A 24,371-nucleotide genomic window follows, 5' to 3' on the forward strand; every position below is an offset into this window, starting at 1 on the left:
AAACCAGAAGACATGAAGTTGCATGCCTAGTGTGGGACGTGCAACTGGGCCCCATGCCTCACGATGCTGGCCCCTTTCGACAAAACAAAGCCCCCCTAGTTGCGACCAAACTAGAAGACATGCATGCAGTTGCATGCCCATTGTGCGACATGCAACTCGCGCCTCTCCCCGTACAAACAAGAAATGTAAGTCGAGTTGCAACCAAGTTGTAAGGCATGCAATTGCGACCAAGTTAGAAGACATGCGGTTGCGTGCCTACTATGGGACATGCAGCTAGGCCCCATGTCTCTCGAAGCCGCCCCATCCGACAAAAACAAGGATCCCCCTAGTTACGACTAGGTTAGAAGACATGTAGTTGTGTGCCTAGTGTAGGACATGCAACTAGGCCCCATCTCTCTCGACGTCGCTCCCTCTGACAAGACAAAAGTCTTCCCCTCCCGAGTTGCGACCAAAACAGAAGACATGCAGTTGCATGCCTAGTGTGGGACATGCAACTGGGCCCCATGCCTCTCGACGCCGGCCCCTCTGACAAAACAAAGACCCCTCCCCCCTAGTTGCGACCAAACTAGAAGACATGCAGTTGCGTGCCCATTGTGGGACATGCACCTGGCGCCTCTCCCTGTACAAACAAGAAATGAAAGTCGAGTTGCAACCAAGTTATAAGGCATGCAGTTCTGATTTTTCTGAATCACCCACCATCCACACAAATACCGACAACCCCGTGTTCTTCAAACGGCGTGGCAACAGCAACTTTCTTGGGTATTTTCTATGCATCATGGGAAAAACACAAAAACAGAGACAAGTATGTGAGTGTTTTATCAAAACCATGCAACTTCCTTCTGTCTTTGAGTCGTTTAAAAAAAGGTTAAAACACAATTTAGATTTTTTTGCTTGAAAAGCGTATTGAAAAAAAACTGAGCATGAATACATGTTCAAACATACTTGCAGATACTAAAAACTCCTGCAAACAAATCTTATATTTTTACTTATGCAATTTCCAATTCATAAATCATATTACCCCACCCCTTCTCTTCCCTAGGAATCAGATTTGTATTATGTGTTCAGATATATATACTTGTAGCATACCCATACAGAAGAAAAATAAATAAAAAGGGAAAAAGAGATACATACCATCATGCCCAAACAATTGTCTGTCTTTGTGAGGCGGTGAACGAAAGGAAACCCGATGAAATCATCACTGAGAGGCAGCAGCCCTTGTAGCTGAAAACCCTCTGTCTCAGTAAGCAAAAGCCCCCTGGTGCGAACAATGCCTTCACCATCATCGCTTGAAGCTTCTCCATCCTCATCATCTGAATCTGAATCTTCAATGGGATCGCCCTCTTCCATAGGTTGTTCATCTTCAGAGCCGTTGCCCACTTGGATCACACAAATAGCTGCCCTAGGCGAAGGTTCATCCAGGAAGAACACCACCATTTGACCCTTCCCCAGCATGTTGTCATCATAGAACTTCCTCCAACCGCTCCCATACATAGCGCTCTTTATACGACCCTTTTAACACTTTACAGTGTATGTCCATTGGTTTGCCACAATCGTCACCTTCTCTCCTGTCACATTGTTGAAACGGACCCTTCCATTGCAAGGCACAACCTGATTTGAACACAAAATAATACAAAAAGTTAGGAGTGATGTCACGACAAAAGTTATGAGTATTGTGATGGCATTAGTACAAAAAGTTAGGAGTGAGTTACCCCTGCATTGTTGAACTCCTCCCATGCAAACATGCTGAAACCGCTTCCCTTGCTCCCATAGTTGCAATGGTTGAAACAAACTCCACAAACCTCCTGTGCACATCCAAAAAGAAAGCAAAAAGGAAAATAAATTAGAATGGATAACTCACTGAAAATAACAGTTTACAGTGTCATTTCTTTGATCTCAGAAACAAATATATATTTCACCATATATTCATGCAGCTTTATGACTGTGAAAAAGCCCAAAAACTATGCTTACCGGATGGTACAACCAAAAAAATTACACATAAAAAAAGTACTTCTGCCGTAAAATGCTAGTGGTTCAGTTTTGGGAAAAGACAGAACGAAAAGTATTGTTGTACATGTGGTTACTATTACACTCTTCTCAAATAGGAAATACAAACAAAAAGTAGTTTTCAAATAGCTTCACACAGGGTCCATCAGGTTCCTGAAGTTAAGATCCCTGCCCACCCAAATGACAAAACCTTGCTTTTTAGTACGTTTATATGACTAAAATTAATTCACAAAATGATGGTAATCCAGGCTAAGATATTTCATTTTTTGCTACTCGACATATCAGAAAGTACTCATGTGAGGTCATGAGTCTAAACTCTGAACTAAAAGTACCTACGTAGAAATTGGTGGTGCTACTAGTACTATTTCCAGTAAAAAATATACAAAAATGTACTAATCACTCTGTTATAGCTACTTGGCTTTACTGCTAGTTCTAATCAGTGCCACATAAGTAACTGGGTTGCGCTTGAAAAATCTGGAAAAAAAAAGAGAAAGACGACACCACATACGCTGCTAGCGGATTTGAATCAATTAACTGATCATTAGTTGACTATCTACAATACATCCTAGCGGATTTGATCAAGCAAACTTGGTGCTAACTTTGAACGTGCATATTTGGATCAGGTGCTCTAACACTAAACAAAAGTGAAAAATGTACAAAGACATACAGTGTTAGTCTCAAGTGCAACCAAAAATCAGCAAAAAATGCAATGAAAAAAAAGAAAAAGCTATGAAGATATAAAACAGCACTAGCAATATGCCCATACTAACTACCACTGGAAGTTATGAACATAGAAAATGGTACAAATGGAAACTATGGTCAGTAAGATGAACATACCAACAAGTCTAAAACTATATTCAGTCGTATGAACGTACCACTGCAAATCTGAAATTATGTTCAGCAAAACGAACATACCACTGAAAGTCTGAAACTATGTTATGTACCATTGAAATTCTAAATCTTAACTATGGACATGGCAATCATCTATATATCATGAAAATGTACAAAAAAAGCTATGAAAGTCTGAAAGTCTGAAACTACTAGTCAACTGAAACTACTAGTCACTGAAAGTCTGAAACTACTAGTCACTGAAATCCTTTATGAACGTATCACTGGAAGTCTGAAACTACTAGTCAACTTCCTCCGGTGATAAAAGATACATCATCTCTACTTTCACTGGGAATGATTTTCAGCATTCTATTGACACACAAAAACAAAAATACAAAACATCTTAACGATAGAAACGCTATAAACAAAAACAAAAAATCCTCTAGATTACTTTAATCAAACAACTATCCATGAAAAAAGAAAAAGGGATCTACATATATGCATACATGCAAACCCTAAATATGCCACTAAAATTCAGCATGCATCTTGATACACACGAACACAAAAGAAAAATGAGAAAAAAAAGATCTAATAAAAATATAAGTGCTGCACACTGGGGGCGATTCTCTACTTGAAACTACTATGCCGTATTACTTGATACAAAAAAACCTACAGCCCCACTCAGATCTATGGGGGGCGCGTGCAAACAAAAAAAAACACAAGCAAAGCTTATGGGACTCACTTGCCAGCAGCATCGGCCATCTTTCTCTCTGTCTGGTAGTGCAGGAGCGGTCGGATCTGAATGTTAAAAGAACCCCTCCGGGAACACCAAGCACTTGTACAGATTTGGGAGAGAGAAAATGGAGAGAGTGGAGAGGATAGAGCTGAAATGACTGCCCGCTCCCCTCCTCATATTTACCACGGTGTAGCCTCTTCCCTTTCCCCTCTTAATTACCCCAGTGCCCGCTCCCCTGGCTCCCCTTCCCTCCTAGCGGCCCGAGAAAAAAAACAATGAAAGAAGCCCATCCCAACACAAACTGCCCGGCCCACAAAACCACAAACGCTCGCCCGCGGCCAAGCTTCCACGTAAAAAAAAGAAACGGGCCGGTCTGCGCCGAAAAACGACACAAAAGGAACCAGCGCGAATCTACAAGCAAGAAACAGATCGGATGGCTAACCAGTCGACTGAGACTTCGCGAAGTATCAGTTGACTGATTTTTAACAGCGCCGTTTATTTTTATCTCAAACGGTGTGCTTTACTTTTTAGGACACGTCTAGTGGGCGGCCGGCTGCCTACTAGTGCGATCGAGCGGCCAGCCCAAAACGGTAAGCCCTGTCCCCCCGCGGTACAGAAAAGGAAGGGGACAGGCTGCCACCAAACCCGACTGAGCGGCCAGTCCCAATAGACCCCGTATCCCATGCTCCCACGCCTCCCACGCCCGCTCGTCCTCACGCCCCAGCATAAGTACGCAGCGTCCCCACGCCCCCCGTACCTACCCCAACGCCTCCCACGCCCCCCGTGCCTTCTTCTTCTTTCTTGACCTGCACGAAAGAAAGGGATGCAAAACTCCTTCTTCCTCCTCCTGTATAGCCGCCATGGGAGCAGAAAGATAGATGAATCTGCTTCAACAAATTGATCTAAAAGGCAGGGTGATCAGACCCATACCAGGCAACAAACATCAGGCAAGTACTTCCTCTCTACCCCTCTTCAGTTCTCCCCTTTCTTGTACTGCATCTATAAAAACACCCTCCCCCATGGATCCATCAGCAAAATCCATGGAGAATCTGCTTCAAAAAAAGAGTAGATCTGAAACATCACCCTATTGTGAACATCACACCAACCACCCCCCACCCATCCCCCCATGAGTGCATCTGCACACTAACTTAGGATTCCCAGATCGAAACTGGACGTGTTTTTCTAAACATGCATGCCAAGCAAGTTTCCCCTGCCCTCTTTTATGTGTTCAACAAGTCAACTAAGACATATTTTCTGGCCAACCAATGCATGATTCTAGCCAACTGAACATGCATGCTTGCCAACTCGATATATGCGTCCTGGCCAACTGAAACGTCTATTCTAGCCAGCTGAACACATTGTCTGTGCAACGGAACATGCATGCTGGCCAACTGATATATGCATCCTGGCAAACTGAAACGTCTATTCTAGCCAGCTAAACACATTGACTGTGCAACAGAAACATGCATCCTGGCCAAGCTGATATATGCATCCTGGCCAACTGAAATGTCTATTCTAGCCAGCTAAATACATTGGTTGTGCAACAGAACATGCATCCTGGCCAAAATGATATATGGATCGATGAAAAATTCAAACATCTATTTTAGCCAACTGAACACATTGGATGTGCAACTAAACATGCATGCTGGACAACTGATATATGCAGAGGGAGCAGGTAAGCCCCCTCTGCACCTCTTCACTTCCCCCTTCTCCATGGATCCATGGAGAATCTGCTTCAAAAAAGAGGTGAGTCCGGCACATCACACCAGATGTTAAACATGCTGGATGTGTTAAACATGCCAAAAACTACCACCTGGATGTGTTAAAACAAGCCAACTAAAAACGAGTTATCTGGCCAATTAAAACATGATTAAAAGCCAACTTCTAGTTATTATTTGCAAAATGAACAAAAAATTGACTGCCCAATGCTTTGTTGAACATGTGCAACGAAAAATTTATAAATGTGCAACTAAACATGCATCCCAGCCAACTGAACATGTATCCTGGCCAACTAAACATGTATCTTGCCAACTAAACATATATCTGGCAATACATGTTTCTGAGTGAACACTTTGGAAAAAATGTAGTATATGTGAAAATAAAAAACATGTTTTCTGGCCAACTAAACATGCATGTTGGCCAAAAACTGATGACCAACTAAGACATCTATTCTAGGCAACTAAGACATCTATTCTAGCCAACTGAATGCATTAACTGTCCAACTGAACATGCATGTTGGCCACAAAAACTGAAAAAATGCAACCTGGCCAGCTGAGACAGCTATTCTAGCCAACTAAAAGCATTGAATGTCCAACTGAATATGTATGCTGGCCAAGTGAAAATCCTGGAAATTGAGACGTCTATTCTAGCGAAAACCAGAAATTTGTAGTGCAACAGGAAAAACATAGAAACTTTTGTCCATGGCTAATGAAGCCACAAACCATATTAACATATTCACACACAAATCTTGTCCCACGCATATATTCTGGTCCCACACCTATTGCAAACCATATTAATATGTTCAAATATACCAGATCTAGAAACATAAATGGCGATGAAAAACATATAACTATAATCTGTCCTCCAATTCTTCTTTCTTCTTTCTTCTTTCACCTGGATTTTCCTTCTCAAATGTAGCATCCAATTATGTGCAGAAAAATCTGAAAAGAGCTCCTTGCGAAACGGAAACCTACAGATCATTGCAACAAAACAAAAAGGGAAAAGGTAAGAAAAACTCTGTAGCAAAAAGAAGTCATGCTCTTGCCAGTTATTTACTGCAAACTGTGCAACTAACATAACAACTCTGTGCAAACAAAAAAATTCATAACTGTTATAATAAAAGATTATGCTATGGTCATGTTGCTTTTAGGTTGTTTTGAAACACAGTTTTTCTGTGGTTACCAACTGATGGCATCAATTTCTTCTTTTTTTATATGTGCAGGGAGTGTGTGGCAGCATCCAAAAACAAGGGAAAAAATGCTTGATCTCAATGAGTTGCCTCCAGATCTCAATGAGCTTCCTCATGATATGGATCAGCAACAACCCAGCATACAATAAGGAAACTACACAGAAAATGGTCGATCTGTTTACTACACACAGGCAAGTCGTGATGGTAACCCTACGGGCCATGACAATGTGGCAGGCCAGTCATCAGCCCGTGGTGCCCCTGTAGTGGTGTCTTTGCAGTCAGAGAGCCATACTCTTGATGACACAGGAACCGAGGCAAATGTTCCTGGTCCAACCAGGACTGAGCTGGAAGCTGGGGCTTTTGACAGAGCTGTGCAAGTAGAAGAAGGAGAGGATGAGGCTGGTTCTCAACCTATGGAACCCTATGTTGGCATGAGGTTTGACAGCCTTCAAATTACTAAGGATCACTACAACAATTACGCACTATGGATGGGTTTCTCTATCAAGATGAACACCTCTAGACGGACACCCCGCACCAATGAATTGATAAAACAACAGTTTTGCTGCAACAAGTTCAAGAAGCCCAAAGTTGATGATGGAGGAGCTGAGGCTCCTCCTTACCTGGACCCTATTCCAGATCCAACATCTGTTAACAGTGATGAGGAGATGGAAGAAGAACCTCTAATATTTGCTGAAGAGGATGCTGGTACTAGTAAGAAGAAGAAGAAGCGCAAACGTGAGACAATAAAGCAGACTGAATGCAAGGCGAAAATGTTGGTGAAGCTGATAGATGGGCGATGGGAGGTGACGCACTTTGTTCGTGACCACAATCATCCGCTCGTGAACAAACCTTCATTGTCCAAATACTTGAGATCCCACCAAGGCATCTGACCTGATGAAAAGGAGTTTTTGCGCATCTTGTATAACTGCAACTTGACTACAGGTGTGGTGTTTTTCTATATCCCTTGAAGAATTAAGTTTCCCTCTAGGCAGTCCAGTGTGCAACTGTTATGGTACTACTGTGCAACTGAAATGACTTAACTATGCAACTGCTGTCCAACTTCCCATGCTTTTTATATATCACTTTGGGTGCTTCTTGTGCAACTAGATTGTCTTTACTGTGCAAATACACAATGTCCTGTATGCAAAAACTGCAAAGTGTTTTTAAAAAGGTGCAGCTAGGTGTCCATTTCCTGTGATTATCTTCTGTGCCAACACGTGTCCTATTACTGTGCAGCTGGATGTGCGCATTTGTGCAACTAAAAAAAGGATATACTGTTTGTTTTTGTATTATGCAGGACGAATGATGCATGTAATGGCAGAGTTCTATGGATCTGAGATGATGGTGCCGTTCGGACCAAAGGCAATAACAAATCTTTGTACAAGTTTCCGTAGAGATGACACAAAGGAGGGTGATCTGATTGAGACAATTGCGCACTTCAAGGATATACAAAAAACCGATCCAGACTTCTTCTATAAGGTGAAATATGATGAAAAGGACAGAGTTGTCAACATATTTTGGGTGGACGGCTTAGCTCGAAAAGCTTATGCGGAGGCGTACCATGATTGCATATCGTTTGACACCACCTACATGACCAACTTGTACAATATGCCGTTCGCGCCCTTCATAGGAATAAACCGACATGGCCAATCTTTCATGCTGGGTTGCGCGTTTGTGAGGCAGGAGTTGGCATCGAGCTTTGATTGGGTCTTTGGAGCATTCCTAGAGGCTATGGATGGCAAATCTCCTGACAACTTCATCACCGATCAGGATGATGCGATGAGGCAGTCAATACAGAGCATCTTTCCAACCACCGTGCACCGTTGTTGTCGATGGCATATCATGAAAAAGGCTCAGGAAAAGGTTGGTTGGTTGCTGTGCCGGAATCCAGGACTCTCTGATGATTTCAACAAGTGTGTTGACTTCAGCTTCACTATAGACGAGTTTGAGCAGAATTGGGCTGGGTTAATGATGAAGTATGAGGCTATGGCACACATGCACTTTGAGAAGTTGTACGAATACATGTCAACTTGGGTGCCGTGCTACTTCAAACACAGGTTCTTTCCCTTCCTCCAGTCTACACAGTGTAGTGAGGGGTTCAAAGCCGTCCTCAAAAGATATGTGAACCCACACAACTCAATGTTGAACTTCGTCAAGCAATATGAAAAAATACAGAACCACATCCTTGCCAAGGAAGGCTGCAATGATTACAGGACACAACACCTTGAGATTGAGTTGTGGTCCAACTTCCCAATAGATAAGCAAGCTTACAAAACCTATACTAGAGACCTTTACCGCAAGTTTAGAGAAGAGTTTGAGCTGATTGGACGTTATAATGCATTCCAAGTTGGTGATGATGTGTTTGAGCTCAGACCGAACCAGGAATTTGTTGCGAAATATGGTTCTTGAAACTACTTGGTGCAGGCAAGGGTGGAGGAGCGTTCCTATTTGTATGAGTGTTGTAAAATGGACAAGGACGGCATCCTCTGTTGCCACATCCTCAAGGTGTTCACCCATGTTGGCGTTGATGTCAATACCGGAAAGGTACCTGCTAAGACGGTGGACACCTACTGCTGTACCTAGTGCGCCAGGGACTGGTTATGAGAAACCGGATGAAATGCCTCCTCAATCAAAGAAGCAGATAAGGGAGAGGAACATGATATACGATTTTCGGAAACTAGCAAAGTTTGCGAGTGGTTCTGATCCAGCACAAGCTATTGTATACAAGCATATGTGTGCAGCACGTACCGAGATCGGCCACCTGAACAAGTCCAAGAAAAGGAAAAAACCGACTGCTGCAACGGGGCCATCAGATGATGGCAACCCTCGAGGACCTCCTCCACCTCCAGGCAGCAATCAGGGGGCTCATCATCCAGGTAATTACCTGCCCCAACTCCTGATCTAACTAGGTGTGTAACTTAAGTTGCACACATCATTGTGCCCAGTTGCACATACCATGGTAGCCACTTGGACAAGAACATACTGCCTAGTTGCGCACGTTGTGTTAGTTCACGCATCAAAGATAACACAGCTAACTTATTTTTTCCAGTTATGCATATATGTGATGTCAACCCTCAAGGACCTCCTCCCCCTCCTGGCTGTACACGGCATCCTCCACCACCTCCTCCCCCGCATGCTCCTCCCAATGGCCCTACAGGCAGCACTCAGGGGGCTCGTCGTCTAGGTAATTACCTTCCCCCAACTCCCCATCAAACTAGGTCTGTAACTCCAATTGCACACATCATGGTGCTCAGTTGCACCGAACAGGCTACCTAGTTGCGCATGCTGTGTTAGTTCGAGCATAAAAAAGATAAACACAACTGACTTGTTTGTCTTGTTTCTGCCTATAGGTGATGCCAACCCTCAAAGACCTCCTCCCCCGCCAGGCCCAACTAGCAGTGCCCTTTGTGCTACTCCCAATGGACCTACAGGCAGGACTCAGGGGGCTCATAACCCAGGTTAGTACCTTCACCGACTCCAAAACAAAAACTAGGGTGAGTGGCTTTAGTTGCACATATCATAGTGCCCAGTTGAACAGAAACATGCTGCCTAGTTGCGTGCGCTGTGTTAGTTTGAGGATCAAGCTAAAAATCTAACTTATTTTTCATGTTCTACCCATAGGCGACTACAATCCAAGTACCATGACAGGCCGTGCTACTGCAGGTGTTTTTTTCAACTTAACTTGCACACAGCAACCAGTTAGTTGCACAAAAATGTACTGTGTGGTTGCACAGAACACCAGTGCTGGTTGCACAATAACAAAAATACTAAACTTTTTATATGATTATTACACAGGTGATCGTGACGGTCCTACTGCCCCGTTGGAGGCTGCATCCCTTGCACAAGCTTCTGATGATTTTGTGCCTAGGGATCCTCCAAGGTCTACTACAAAGGGTAGGGCAAAGAGTCGACGGTACAAATCGGCGCTGGAGCTACACCCAAAGAAGAAAAACAAATGCAGCCAGTGCCAATCTACAGAGCACACTGCTGGTGTGTGTCCACAGAGGCTCCTATGATTCTGTTTCCTCATTTGTAACTTTGGAACAAAAAAGGAAAAATAATGATGTCTTTTTTAGCAATGTTGGGACCAAGTGGACACATTCAGCATCTATGATTCCTCTTTATCTAATTTATGCTGCTTGAATTAGTTCATGCACTGTGTAAAAAAAAGTTGCTATTTGTGCCTTTGTTGGCAACTGGTTAAATATTTAGTTGTTGAACAATTGTATATACAGTGCTCCTAATGTATCAACAAAAGTGATGATATTGAGTTGCAAACGCAATTACTAGCAGTGTGCAACTACAAAATCTACTTAATAAAATTATACAAACCAGAAACTTCCTCCATGGAGCAGAAAAAAAAAGTACTGACCTACTCCTTGTCGTATCTCAGCAACTTCCTCCATGGGGTGGTGTTGTGCACGCTGGTGACCCAATCATACGTCAGCTTCTTCCTGATGTTGAGTACTTCCTTGGGGTCGTAGTTGCGCAGTTGGCTACCATTCCACTCGGTGGCGTTAAACAGTGCGAACAACCCACACTCATTACTGCAAAAAATGGGCAAAAAAAATTGTCACATAAAATTAAAACCAAATAAAGGTAATGCATCTCTGTGCAACTACTTATGTCCTACTGTGCAACTGCTTGTGTTCTACTGCAACTCATTATGTGCCACTTTGCAACTACTTACGCGCCACTCTGCAAACTAGCTAGATAATCCATTAGAAACTCATAAAAATGATAAAACAGATTGAAGACTAGTACTGTGTCTTAAAAATACTAAAGATTGCACATGTAGAAAAATTTAAAAACTACAAAATGATTGTATTTGATTGAGAAGGAATGAAATGCTTATTGTCTTACTTGCCAAGCTGCTTTGGTACGTCAATGTCAATAATCTGGAAGTACTCGATGCTGAACTTTGGGTAATGCTTCCTCCATAGCTGGCGTACTGCCCCCGCAATGGTAGAGGCGTTGTTCATCAGCTCAATGTTGTCCAGCGTCCTGCTTGAATCAAGAACTTCGAAGCGTCCGTCCCTCAAGTTGACACTGAAGACCCAATAATGCCTCCCTCCGTCCTTATCGGTTACATCTGTGCACTCGAGCACTGGCAGCATGACCTGCAAGCGTGAACGATTTCAGACACAAATACAAGATGTAGCTAAGAAAAAAGTAAAAAGACTTTGTCAAGTTAAAAAACGGGTTGCAACAAGTATCTGCCAACTAACAGATGTGTCATGTGCAACTGGACATGCTGTGGGTGCCAACTAAAAAAAGATTGATAATGTGGGCACAACACTCACCAAGTCTTTCTTGTCGAGACGGTTCTTGTAATCAAACTTCTTGTTCATCTCATCCACATTGTGGATCCCTTGCTGTAATTTTATCTGCAGAGATTATAAAACGTGGCTCAAAACTCCTTAGTAGGTGAAAGGCCTCCCTCAAATGGTCAACGAAAAGTGCTACAGAACAAAGATGAGGGTAAAAAGAAGGTTTTGGAAAAACTTACAGAAAACCTCAGTGGCATAACAACCTTCTTTGACCCTTCTGGTAAGTTATCCATGATGTGTAAGATTCCAGTCTCAATAACAATTTTTGACAACCATTGAACCGGCTTCATCGAATCAACTAACTCCTTTAAAGAAATGTAGAAAGCACCATACCTAATTATCTCAGGGCTGATTTTTTTTTGAAAGCAATAAAAAGACAAGTTAGCTCGAAGGGTCACAGCAGCAAAAAAAATGTGCATGAAAATGAAAAAAAAGAACAGTGTGCAACTAAAAGCCCTGTTCTGTGCAACATACTATGCTTTCTGTGCAACTAAGTGGCTGGTGCTATGCAACTGAAAAAGATATGTATGTAGGCTGTGGGGAGTTAGTTTACCTGATAGCTCCATCATTTGCTCCTTTGTGATGCCTGACCCAATACAAGAGGGCAGCGTAAAGCTTGTTCACTGCCTCATTGGTGCTGAAAGTCTTGTTCTTGTTGTAGTCGATGAATGGAGACCTTTGAGATGCTGCGGGCCTTCTTACCCTCCTCTGTCTTCGTGCAAGAGGTGGCCCCGAAGAACTGCTCGTGCCAAGTTCTGGTTCTGCGCATATCGGGGTGTGGCAATTCTCTGGTGAACCAACATCTAGTTCTTGAGCTATTGCCTTGCCAACATCAGCAGCATCACATCCTTCATTCACAACTGCTGGGTCTAACTCACACTCATCGATGCTAATCACACCGGCTTCCGCTGTATCTACTGCTGGAGCAGGTGCTGGAGCATCACCATCTATGCCGAGGTCAAAAGATGGTGCATCGCAGAACCCGTCACCATGATAAGAGTTTGATCTTCGTAAGGGTTCAAGGACCGGGGCATCTCCTTGCGGCACAAACATGGGTGCACCATTCACTGACTTGGTTCGCAATAGTGTTGTAGTTGGCGGCCTTGGAGGCTTGCACCTACTTATAATGTCGAACACCTCCTCTTGTGTTAATGGTTGCTGAAAGACAACTCTTGGGGACGGCACTTTGATAGTTGGATCACCTCCTTTTGTGTTTGGCATTGAAGCATCTCTATCAGTAGGCACCTTGGGACTTGCAGTTGCAGTGGTGCCTTCCTGACCAGCTGTGGTGGTTTTGACTGTGACCATATTGCTAACTGACACATCAGTTGGCACACTGGTATCTGTAGTTGGCATCTTTCCAGTCTGAGTTGGCAGCAACCTGGCAGAACTTGGCACCCCTGCATCAATGGCTGCGGCTCGCAGCTCTCTCTCGTCTCTGAACCCCAAATCTTTTGTGGCATGTTCCCCCTTTGCGCCCCTGGCAAACTTGACAATCTTCTTCTTAGGTGGTTTTGGTGGGACTGTTGAAAGGGGAGTCTTCCCCTTGATCTGTTGAACTTCTCTGACATTAGTTGGCTCTCTGCTCACTACTGTTGGCATATTAGTTTGAAGCACAGCTTCCTTGACCATATTTACTTCAGCATCTTCACTCACCATCTTCTCCTTGGTTTGAGGCAACTGCAGATTCTTCTTCATTGAAACTGCTTTACACTTCTGGACCACGTGAGGCTTTGCCGTGGATGCTGCCTTGCTCTTGCTGGAGCTTAGGTCTGGGAGCTGCTTTAAATATTTCTTGTATTTTTCCTTTGAATGAACCCAGTCAAGACCCTTTCCTCCTTTCTCCATGTCAATTTGATTCTTTTCAGCTTCAGTTGATAAGAACAGGCTCTTGTCAATGGCAAAGTTGATCTTCTCACACATATCTTTGTCGCTGAAATCTGGCACGGGAAAGGTGGTTGGCAAAGCTGGCTTCAAGTTGCAGAGCTTGAACATATCAATGCTTTCCTGAGACTCTGTTTCGTCATTTTTCTTTGACTTTGGCAAATCCTTGTCTTTCCAGCAAGTCTTGTCAATCAACAACTGTAGTGTGCTTCTGCTACTCAATGAATTGCTGCTGCTCGCAGGGGTGGCGTGAGTGCTAGTCCCCCTGGATGTGTTGCCACATGTACCACCAGAACCAGGAGCGTTGTCATCATCATCGTCATCGCTGCTGTCGCTGCCTCCATTGGATCCCCCTTTATCATCACCATAATCATCCTCGTCTTCTTCATCCTCGTCTTCTTCCCTCTCACTGCCATCAGCTGCTGCGCCTTTGTCTTCTCCCCTCTCACTGCCATCAACTGCTGCCCCTTTGTCCCCGTCCCCCTCTCTGGCCTCACCTTCTTCTTCCTCCTCCTCTGCATCACTATCTTCTTCCTTGTTCTCCTCCTCTCCTTTGTCCTCTTCTTGCTTGTCCTCCTCCTCCTCCTCCTCCTCCTCTTCCTCCTCATCCTCCTCCTCCTCCGCATCTTCTTCATTGTCATCCTCATCCTTGTCCTCCTCCTCTGATTCATCCGCATCTGTCTCCTCATCGTCGTCAGCATCTATCGCTGCTCCCATTTCCTCATCTTCTTCTGAATCATCCTCAACAAATTCTTCTTCTTGTTGTATGGTTGATGGCCGTCTCTTTCTTTTTGGAGCACGGCATGATGCCCCAGTTTGCATTGATGGCTGCTGTACGTAAGGATCAATATCTGGTTCCTCGTCATCAATCTTGGCAACTTCTTCAATGAAGGTGCCAACCTGTTCAGTTACAGCCTTGCATAGCTCATTGACCACTTTCGCAATTTTTGCCTTTTTCTGCATCAACAAAAAAAAATTCAATACTGATTCAGTTAGAAAAAATAATAAAAAGTAAAAATGTCTGTAACTGACCATGATGTGATAAGCAAAAACGACTAATATACACTTTCTGGCCAACTAAAAAACATGATTCTAGCCAACTACACATGCACTGTGGCACAAAGTAAAAACCATGCATTTCTGCCAAAAGTTGATGACAATGGTTGTAAATGAACACTTTGACTATCCAAAAGAACATGTGCAACTACAAAAGCTTATATGTGCAACTGAACATACATCACAGCCAACTAAATTCTGAATTTTCGCAACTACAAAAGTTATACATGTCCAACTGAACATACATCCCAGCCAATAGAAAAAATATTGGTAAGTGATGCAAGTTTATGTATGCAAAACACTAACCTGCGAATTGTATGTTATTGGTAACTTGGATGCCACAAATGCTTCAGCTTGCAAAATTCCACCAAACAGTGGTGTCTGCTCCGTGCCTCTATACTCCTCTTTAAGCTGATGTAAAAAAAAAGAGAAACAGAAAATAACAGGGTTATCAAAAATAGATTTGTGTGTTGAATAAAACCACACATTACAACATGTGCAACTACAAACAAAGATACTGGGGTAGACAAATTCAACTATACATATATGCAACTGAACAAAGACACAAAAATTGTGCAACACACATGGCACCTAAAAAAAGTTCCTACCAACTGATGCAACACATCTGTGCAACAAAGATTAGTAAAACTGTGCAACTTAAAAAAAATGGTTTGCCAATTTAAAATGAACATGTGTGCAGATTGCCAAACTTAAAGCTATAATCTGTGCAACTACATGCATTGTTGTGCCAACTGATGACAATTTTCTGTGCAATTTCCAAAAAGAGTGACCAGACATCAAAAGAACATAGAAGGAAGACACTGTTGGAAAAAAACAAAAAAGAACTCACTTGTAATTTGCCGAACACACCAGGAGAGATAGTATCCTTCTTGATCACCTTGGCAATTAGAGTACTATCCCATGCATTCGATCGTATCGCGCAGTTGCTTACTGGGATGTCATGTACGAGCGCATCAAGGTATAGTATCTGCACCAGACCCAAACAAAAGAAAAAGCCAAGTTCAGTTATTGTTATGAGAATTTCAGCAAACTATAACTGCACAGAAAGAACAGGAACATATGGAAAAAAGTGGTCGTTTTCACTAACCATCAAGTGATACAAGCAGCAGCAAACAGTTTGCTTCTCCTGGTCCATGTTCCGGAAAGCTTCGTTAATGTGTTCTGCTACAAAGAGGCAGATATTTGTATTCTTTAGCATTTGATGATCTAGCACAAGTCCATAACACTTTGGGCTGAGCTTCAAGGCCGTGGTTGGTGCTAGAAAAGTACTGAAGGCAACCGCAAGCCAGGCCATAAAAAATGTGTCATCCGTTCTTCCAGCCATATGCTCAATCATCTTGAGCCATGTAGTGATCTGGGGATGAGAATTTCCAGTTATGTTGAAAGCCTGTCTGAATCTCCTAGTGGCATCCTTGTCAACTAAATATCTGACTTTTGGACCCTTATTTGGGAGATCAAATACCCTCTGAACACTGTCAGCATCGACACGGATCCTTCCCCTTCCTGGGAAAACCATTTCAGAGGTCTGTGGCTGGTAGGACTGCACCAGGAACTTAGTGAGGTCCGCTGGAAGTGTGTCTGATAAGTTCAATAGCCCCCCGACCGACCTCGAAACTAGCTCTGATTTCTGTAGTGGAGTTAGAGAGGCGTTGAAATTTGCAAAGCGCGCTGGTGATGCCCTTATCCTGCCTGCTTGTGATGGTCGCTCCACATCTTCCCCTGGAGACACCTCAACTCCTTCACCGCTGCCCTGTTGATTAGAAAATGAAAGCATTACACAAACATTAAACACAAGAGAAAAAACAAGAATGAAAAAAAACTAACAATCATCATTTGGATCAGTATTAGAATGAGCTATGTATTCATAAAATGGATCATGCCAACTAATATGATGTATTTGTGCAACTAATAAAGCTCATGAGGACAACTGCAAAGACTGCCATTGTGCAACTGAATGTGCAACAATAAAACAGTAAATAAAAAAAGAACGAGACCTAGCAGCTACAAAAAGTTCTAGTGTATGTGCAACAATAAGAAATGATACTGCAACACAAGAAAAACAGTAACTAAAAAAAAGGTTTGCAAAGAACTATTCAAATAGCTCATAAAAACACACAAAAAACCCACATACCTCAGCATCTGCTGTGAAAGATGCGACAGCTTCTCCAGCAACTGCTGCCTGCCCCAAAAAATGAGCACTGATGTCAACTATGAAAAGATGCCAACTAGTGAACTACAAGATGCCAACTAATGCCAACTAATGTCAACTGTATTTAAATCAAAATGACTAGAGATGTCAACTACAAAAAGGTTGTTATTTATAGACTAAAAACAAAAAATAGTGTTCCGAACTGCTGCATAATTTCATCACTATCTAAAAAAGGCGAGAAAAAACATTTATATTTGAGATTTTACTTACCCTAGAAGATGACTCAGCTCACTTGCCAAGTGCTGCACGTCTAGTCCGCTTTACAACACGGAACTGATCAGCATCCTAAGAAAAAAACATGAGCATGGGAAAAAATAAAAAAATGTTATATGACCCAAACAAAACCAAAAAAATGGACTTGTGTCATCAACATGCCACTTACCTCAACATCCTCTCCCTGCTCAACACTCTGCACAGGTCGTGGCTGGCGATTAGCAGGACGCTTCGAGTTCCGGCGAAGAGGTTGACTTCCAGAACGCTGATTAAGGAACCAAAAGAAAACATGAAAAAAAGACATTAGCATACATGCATAAGTTGAGAAGCAACTCAAAAACAAAAGAAAAAAAGTGAATAAAAATACATCTCCTTCATTGCCACCCGCATCTCCTCCTATTATAACCATTTTTGCCCTGCGGAAGGAAATACAACAAAAAAAACATAGTTAGAAGATGTGGACAACCAACTACTACAATCATGCAGCCAACTGGGCAGTAAACCTTGTGCAAACTGGACATCAAATAAGCCAACTAACTTTTTTCTGCCTAATTATTACTTGCCAACTGTGACAAGTAATACCTAGACAGAAAAAAGTTAAGTAAAGGCAACAAGCTCAATGAGATAACTTATTCTGAAAAAAGCGTCCCTAGTTGAACATGAAGGGAGACACATGAAAACAACCACATCCACAACAAAAGACTTGCACATTGAGAAAAATTAAAAATAGAAAAATTGGCAAGCATTGGTACTAATTTGCACAAATCAAGGGGTCCTAGTTGCACAAAGCAGGAGAATAACACATAAACCACCACAGCCACCACAACGCTGATGGATTGGGTAGATTATATTGGAAAATTGGCAAGCATTGGTGCTAAAATTGTACAAACAAGAGTCCCTAGTTGCACACAGCAGAGGGGGGAACAGCCAACTAGTAAAAGTGTATAACATATGCAACTAAGTAAAACCAACTAAGTAGGGCAACTGGCACAAGTGTATAACATATGAATAGCCAACTTGGTAAAAGTGATGCAGCCAACCGAGCAGGCAACTTGTGCAACTGAACACAGTATAGACAACCACCTAGTACAAAAACAGTGAGCCAACTGACCAAAACAACTGCTGCAACTGCAGAGCATATGGACAGCCAAGTACTATATGGACGCAGCCAACTGAGGAGAATTTTTTGCAACTAACCACTTAAATCTCTGAATACCAACTACGAAATCAGCCAATGCATTGCACACAAAAACAGTGAGCCAACTGACCAAAAACAACTGCTGCAACTACAGAGCATATGGACAGCCAAGTACTATATGGACGTAGCCAACTGAGGAGAATGTTGTGCAACTAACCACTTAAATCTCTGAACACCAACTACGAAATCAGCCAATGCATTGCACACAACATTGCGCACATCTAATACAACTTACAGAATAACTAAGAATCATGAACACATCTCAAATCTCTGCAAAAAATTGAACGGAACATGAAGTAAACAGCCAAATCGCCCCTAAAATCGCGCAAACGGGGACTACACGTTGACCCTGTCCAGCCACCCCCGTGCCGTGAACTACGCCTCCAATGATTCCCCCGCGAGGAGAACCACCCGCAAGCCGTCGCCAACCTGAGCACTCCGCCGTGACGCCCCGTTCGGTGGAGAGGATGGCGAGGAGGAAGACGAACACGGAATGGGGAGAGAACTCGCTGTGGCGAGGGATTTCAGGCCACCTTGTAGATCCCGACCACCGTTGGGCGCGTGCTGCGAGATGGGAGAACGGAACTCAACGTGACCAAAATCGAAGATAAGCGGGGGTAGTTCGCGCCGTTCCCGAACCCTAGAGAGCATTCCCCTCGCATTTCGGCACCATCCGCGCTCCGCGAGATAGAGAAAGGGAGGAGGAGCACGTAGAAGTGGAGGGAGAGCATACCTCCGGCGGCGAGGAGCACCAGCGATTCCCCGGCGAGGAGAACCACCCGCAAGCCGCCGTCAAATCTGAGCACTCCGCCCGCCACGCCCCGTTCGGTGGAGAGGATGGCGAGGAGGAAGACGATGAATGAAGGACGGGAGAGAGAGCACGCTGCGGCGAGGGATTTCAGGCGCAGATTTCGAAAACCGCCGCCCACGACCCCCACTACTCTCTCCTCTACCACTTACAGGTGGGCCTCCCACGTCCGGATGCGGACAAAATCGCCCACGACCGCGGTGCGCGACCAATCCAGACCAGGTGGCACTTGGCGGATCTGGGAGCGATCGCTCGCGCGATCGAACGGCCACGGGCCGGCCGCCCGTTTCGGTCAGTTAGTGGCCGGCCGCTTTTTAGACTTTAGGCACTTTTTATCACAAGAAGAAGAGAGGGTGTGTACGGTCCTTGGTTTGAGCAGATCCGGCATGCACGTCTGTCTGCACACTTTGTGTGCTGGGCTTTGGGTTGTTGCCGTGGTTGAACCAGACAGGACAGGATCCCTAGCTGTGGACGGCCTTGCATGCACTTGTCTACTTTCCTTCCTTCCTCCCCACGCGGGAAATCTTGGCATCATGCTATGCTGCTGCAGCCGATCCGCCCGACGCAGACGATGCAGATGCGCGGCAGTGTAAGTCATACGTACACAACTGTAGGCAACAAGTTGGCGTGTTGTGGTGGTGTAGGCCGCTTCCGTGCACAACGGAAAGCCTACCTAGCCCGGAGACCCGTCAGGCCTTGTCCAGCTAGCTGCGGCCGTTGAATCGAACGGAGTTCAGTTCAGATAGCCTCTTCTCATCTCCGGGCTAAAAGTGATTATGCTGATGCGTCGTAGCTGCCGTTTTGATTGATTAAATAAGGAATTGCTAATGCTCAATCAGCCGAGATTTTACACGAATTATTGTTGGGATAAATGCACGTCCTGCGTTCATCGTCGAGCCAAAATAGAGTGATCCCGTGGTGTTCCCTTCCACTCCCGGCAATCTTATTTCGTACTGTACTACATAAAGTGAAAGTGGTAGTAGTATAGCTAGCCGAAGGCGGAGCTTTTGCTTTGTGTCAGGAGGAGGCCACTCGAGTGGTCTTGCTGTTGCCTTGCTGTGTTGGCTTTGAGAGGAAGCAGACAAGCAATGCCAGGAACCTGGCTGAAGGAACACCACTCGGCCGGCCCCCGGATCACACACCCTGCGCCGGCCGGCCATGCGGCGCCTAGCGGACAAGGTGACCAGCGCCACTCGCCCCCAGAGACGCAGGAAGGCAAAGGAAAAAAAGGCGTTGCTTTTCTTTTACGGTGCACTGCAGCACTGGATGGAGGCGCTTCGACAGGATAGCCGCTCTCGGCCTTGTACTCCGATCACCGTCGTGCGGCATGTGATGCGTGCAAATATGTCGGGGCACTGCATTTGAGCGCCTAAACGGCATTCCCGGTGGCTTTTACGTGCATGCACCTTGGCCTGTAATATGGCTTGATGGTATCACATGCGTGTCACTTCATTCCAAAGTTCGGTTTTCTATGGAGCCCAGCTAGTTTAGTAGATATAGCGTTTTTGTTTTGACAAAAGGAGAGAGTAGATTGTTGGCAAGTACTATTAGTTCCAGCAGTACTGAGTGGTGAGCTATCTCTCAAAAACAATGAACAATATAGATAGATAAATCTTACCGCTGACACGCTGTAAAATCGGCGAAGGTAACTACTAGGAGTACAGACAAGGCCAAAGCAGTGGGTCCCACAGGTAAAAGAGAAAAGGAAAGAGAGGAGTCGAGGTTGGTACTAGCTGGAGGCGGAGGGTGGACGGCGTCGCTCTCGCGCAAAGCGTGCGGGCGATGGCAGGGGAGGGAAGCCGATTCGATTCCGGCAGCGGCAGGCCCGAATGGAAAGCGAAAGCAAAGGCAAGATGCTGGAATTTAATTAGGTAAAACCGGGCGGGTGGGGGACACGTCGCCGACAGCCCGGCGACACCCACGTGCTCCCGGCTTTATCGCCTTGTCCCCCCTCCCGTACGCTTTCGCCGCTGGTACACGCCTTTGCCGGATCGGTGATGGAGGGCACCGGGCCGTCGGATCGGGATCGGGCGGCGCGGCGGGGCCGAGTGGACCTGCAGGGTGGCCAACCGGCAGCCCGGGCCCACGCATGGAAAAACGGGCGGCACGAACGTTAATGCTGCACCACCCCCACCCCCCACCGCTGGATGGATGGACAAGGACGATGATGACCCGATTTCTCTGTTTCTTTTATTTACAATTACAAAAAATATAAAAATATCCCCGTGGGAATGGGGATTGCGTTTGGAGAAATCCAAGGAGGTGCGAATTTACGTTATGGACCCCCGCGACTCGGAGGGATGGAGCAAAGTTGATAAGTCTTGGACTGGAATGCAAATATCAGTTGGAACTGGCATCGCGATGAAAAATTGTGCGTAAAACCCAAGGTCACGAGCAGAGCTCCGAGTGTCAGAGCGCCAATGGCCGACACGTAATTAAACCCCCTCGACGACCGGTAGACCGCACCCACCTATAACCTCCTCTCCTCTCCGCCCCACCTCGCAGAGCCGCCGCCTGTGACCGACCGGAGAGCCAGACGACAAACCGAGCCCACCGCACCCACACCAGCACCAGCACCAGCACCAACTCCTCCTCCTCCTCTTGCGCGGCTGCAGCTGCCGGCCATGTCGGTGGAGACGGAGCGGAGCTCCACGGAGTCCTCCGCCGCCTCGGGCCTCGACTTCGAGGACACCGCCCTAACCCTCCGCCTCCCCGGCTCCGACCCCGACCGCAAGCGCGCCTCCACCTCCGACCCCGACTGCCCCTCCCCGACCGCCGCCGCCTCCGACTCTCCCCCTTCCCCCAAGTACGCGCGCGTGCCTTGCCTTCTCTCGCTCCTTCCGTCTGAAATTTGGCGCCCATGCTTTTTGAGCTGACATGGTCTCGCTGTGCAGGGCGCAGGTGGTGGGCTGGCCACCGGTGCGGTCGTTCCGGAAGAACGCCCTCGCGGCCGCGGCCTCGTCCAAGACCAAGTTCGTCAAGGTGGCCGTCGACGGCGCGCCCTACCTGCGCAAGGTCGACCTCAAGGCTTACGCGGGCTACACAAGCTCTGCCTCCTACGACCAGCTCCTCGCCACGCTCCAGGACAAGTTCATCTCCCACCTCACCGTCCGTGAGTGCACCGCCGCGACATGCCATGCCTGTGTCTGTGTGTTAGCTACGTGTTGCTCGCTCGTGGGTTCTGACGATTTGACTGTGGATGCAGGCAAGCTTGGGAACGAGGAGATGAAGCTCGTGGACGCGGTGAGCGGGACGGAGTATGTGCCGACGTACGAGGACAAGGACGGCGACTGGATGCTCGTCGGAGACGTCCCCTGGAGGTGAATTTTTTTGGGCCTTTTGTGCTACTTTACAGTTTAAATCCGCATGTCGCTGCATCTCCTGTTGCTCCTCAGCTATGTCCTTTTGTTTAAGTTCATATATACACTGCTTAATTAGGGTCATGGGTTGAATCGCTAACTGATCAGGTGCTATAGCATCTCAGGTTCAGAAATCTGGATGGTTTGGTGATCGTGCGTTGTTAGTTTCAGTTTATCTTTGCTTGAGAAACGATTAATTTGGGTTTAATGAGTTGTTGATCTGGTAGTGATATATAAGGAACTCGGACCGGGGGGCTGAACATGAAAATTTCTTACACTGTACCAAGGGATCACGAGATTGCTCCTGGTTTTCACTACTATCTGTTTAACTTAGGATCCATGCCAATTGTTCTTAGTCTGTATATTTTGTATGAGTCGTGGATCCTGCTAGTTAAACAGAAATCTCAGAAAAACTTAAAAGAGATGTAAAATGATTAGCGGCGAGTGATGCTCATAAATTAATTTCACATGCGTGAATTCAGCTGTTCAGTTTCTCGGACATGATTAGGGTTGAAACTAGTGTAGGAGCACTGATATTTGTTTCTGACAGCAAGCCATTTTCCTTGCTTTCAAACTCACAGAAGACAGAAGTGTTGATTGTCTCTTGTGGAAATGGATCTTCTTACCATCCTGTGCTGTTTCATGTGTAATGTGAATTGAATGGCTTAGGGAAACAGGACAATAACTGAGAATTGTGCCTACCAGCTCTAGTTTTGGCCACATTTTCCTCCAGACTTTTGTATCTATTAGCCGTGCCTCACTTACAGGAGTGCGCTCTTTAATTCATTTTCCACAGTGTACTCTTATTGTATTAGGAGGGCTCAACAAACTTTCTGTTTGAGAAGAAATTAACAAGTTGAACTTTGCTGCATCTTACCACTATCAGATAACCATGTGCTAAATATAAAAGAATTTGGTTGCTTGTTCTTGTTATTAGATTTCGGGCTTCATTATGATTCTGTAAAAGGTTGGCTCTAATATGGTACTGATCTGCTATTATTGACCTGCAGAATGTTTGTGGAAACCTGTCAGCGCATTCGTCTCATGAAAAGCTCTGAGGTCGTCAATCTAGGTACACATAACTCCTCTGACCTTGTTTTTCAGACTAGTGGAACTTATTGTTTTTGTTGTAGATCAACTCAATATTACTGGATAAATCTGACTGCTCTCTTCTACCTGCAGCACCAAGAGCTGGTCGGTGAGGCACAATCCTTGCTCCTTTTTCTACAGACCGCTTCAGAGGAAGAAATGTCTTTGCTCAGTGAGGTTCTTCCGCAAGTTTCCGAGAGAGAAATGTGTACAGCCATCTCTACTTTTTGCCCAGCACGCTATTGAGTTCAGAAAGTGTCGTAGCTTGTAATTCCACTACCAGTCAGTCAGTAGTATCTACATGTAAGATGGAGAGGTTGTGATGCTTCAGAAATACACCTGCAGTTCGTTCTTGAAAAATAAGACTGCAGTCCCTGTTCTCCCGAGCTGCTTGCTACTGGAGCATGGTTTTGTGTAACTTTATGCAAGTGAGGCACCTGGTACAAGAGTCATATAATGCGTCAATTTTCCTACAAGTTTTGTGCTGTGATTTTGCTATATTATGTACTCCTTCCGTTACTAAATATAAGTCTTTCTAGATACTGCATTCCAATATGGATTACATACGGAGCAAAATGAGAATCTATACTCTGAACTACGTCATTCCAATATGGATTACATATGGAGCAAAATGAGAATCTACACTCTAAACTATGTCTATATACAAATATGTAGTTTATATTGAAATCTCTAGAAAGACTTATATTTTATTGAAATCTCTAAAAAGC

The 24,371-nt window shown here is 44.9% G+C and overlaps 2 protein-coding genes across 7 annotated transcripts in view; one reads left to right on the top strand and one right to left on the bottom strand.

Annotated features, from left to right (window-relative positions):
• LOC119365369 overlaps positions 1-3,762 on the bottom strand; it is a 9,102-nt gene extending 5,340 nt beyond the window's left edge. For all 6 annotated transcript variants that reach the window (XM_037630991.1, XM_037631018.1, XM_037631004.1 and 3 more), the window contains exons 1-3: positions 3,575-3,762; positions 1,710-1,802; positions 1,132-1,608 (exon numbers count right to left, since the gene is read on the bottom strand). In XM_037630991.1, the coding sequence (XP_037486888.1) occupies positions 1,132-1,491 (360 nt within the window). In that variant the 5' untranslated portion in view covers positions 1,492-1,608; positions 1,710-1,802; positions 3,575-3,762. The remainder of the gene's footprint in view (positions 1-1,131; positions 1,609-1,709; positions 1,803-3,574) is intronic.
• Positions 3,763-21,645: 17,883 nt separating this feature from the next.
• On the top strand, positions 21,646-24,141 carry LOC119365403 (auxin-responsive protein IAA15-like). Its single transcript, XM_037631032.1, has 5 exons — positions 21,646-22,001; positions 22,090-22,307; positions 22,401-22,515; positions 23,565-23,626; positions 23,737-24,141. Exons 1-5 carry the CDS (start codon positions 21,820-21,822, stop codon positions 23,754-23,756), a joined length of 597 nt encoding a protein of 198 aa, XP_037486929.1. The 5' UTR covers positions 21,646-21,819; the 3' UTR covers positions 23,757-24,141.
• The last annotated feature ends 230 nt before the right edge of the window (positions 24,142-24,371 follow it).

This window comes from Triticum dicoccoides, chromosome 1A (genome assembly GCF_002162155.2).
Source record: "Triticum dicoccoides isolate Atlit2015 ecotype Zavitan chromosome 1A, WEW_v2.0, whole genome shotgun sequence".
Classification (NCBI taxonomy): domain Eukaryota; kingdom Viridiplantae; phylum Streptophyta; class Magnoliopsida; order Poales; family Poaceae; genus Triticum; species Triticum dicoccoides.

Bases quoted from the DNA above. Each gene is read 5' to 3' on its own strand.
- LOC119365403 (XM_037631032.1), top strand. From the start codon at position 21,820: ATGTCGGTGGAGACGGAGCGGAGCTCCACGGAGTCCTCCGCCGCCTCG. The intron at 22,308-22,400 runs GTGAGTGCACCG...CTGTGGATGCAG, and splicing joins CATCTCCCACCTCACCGTCC to GCAAGCTTGGGAACGAGGAG. The intron at 22,516-23,564 runs GTGAATTTTTTT...ATTGACCTGCAG, and splicing joins GTCGGAGACGTCCCCTGGAG to AATGTTTGTGGAAACCTGTC.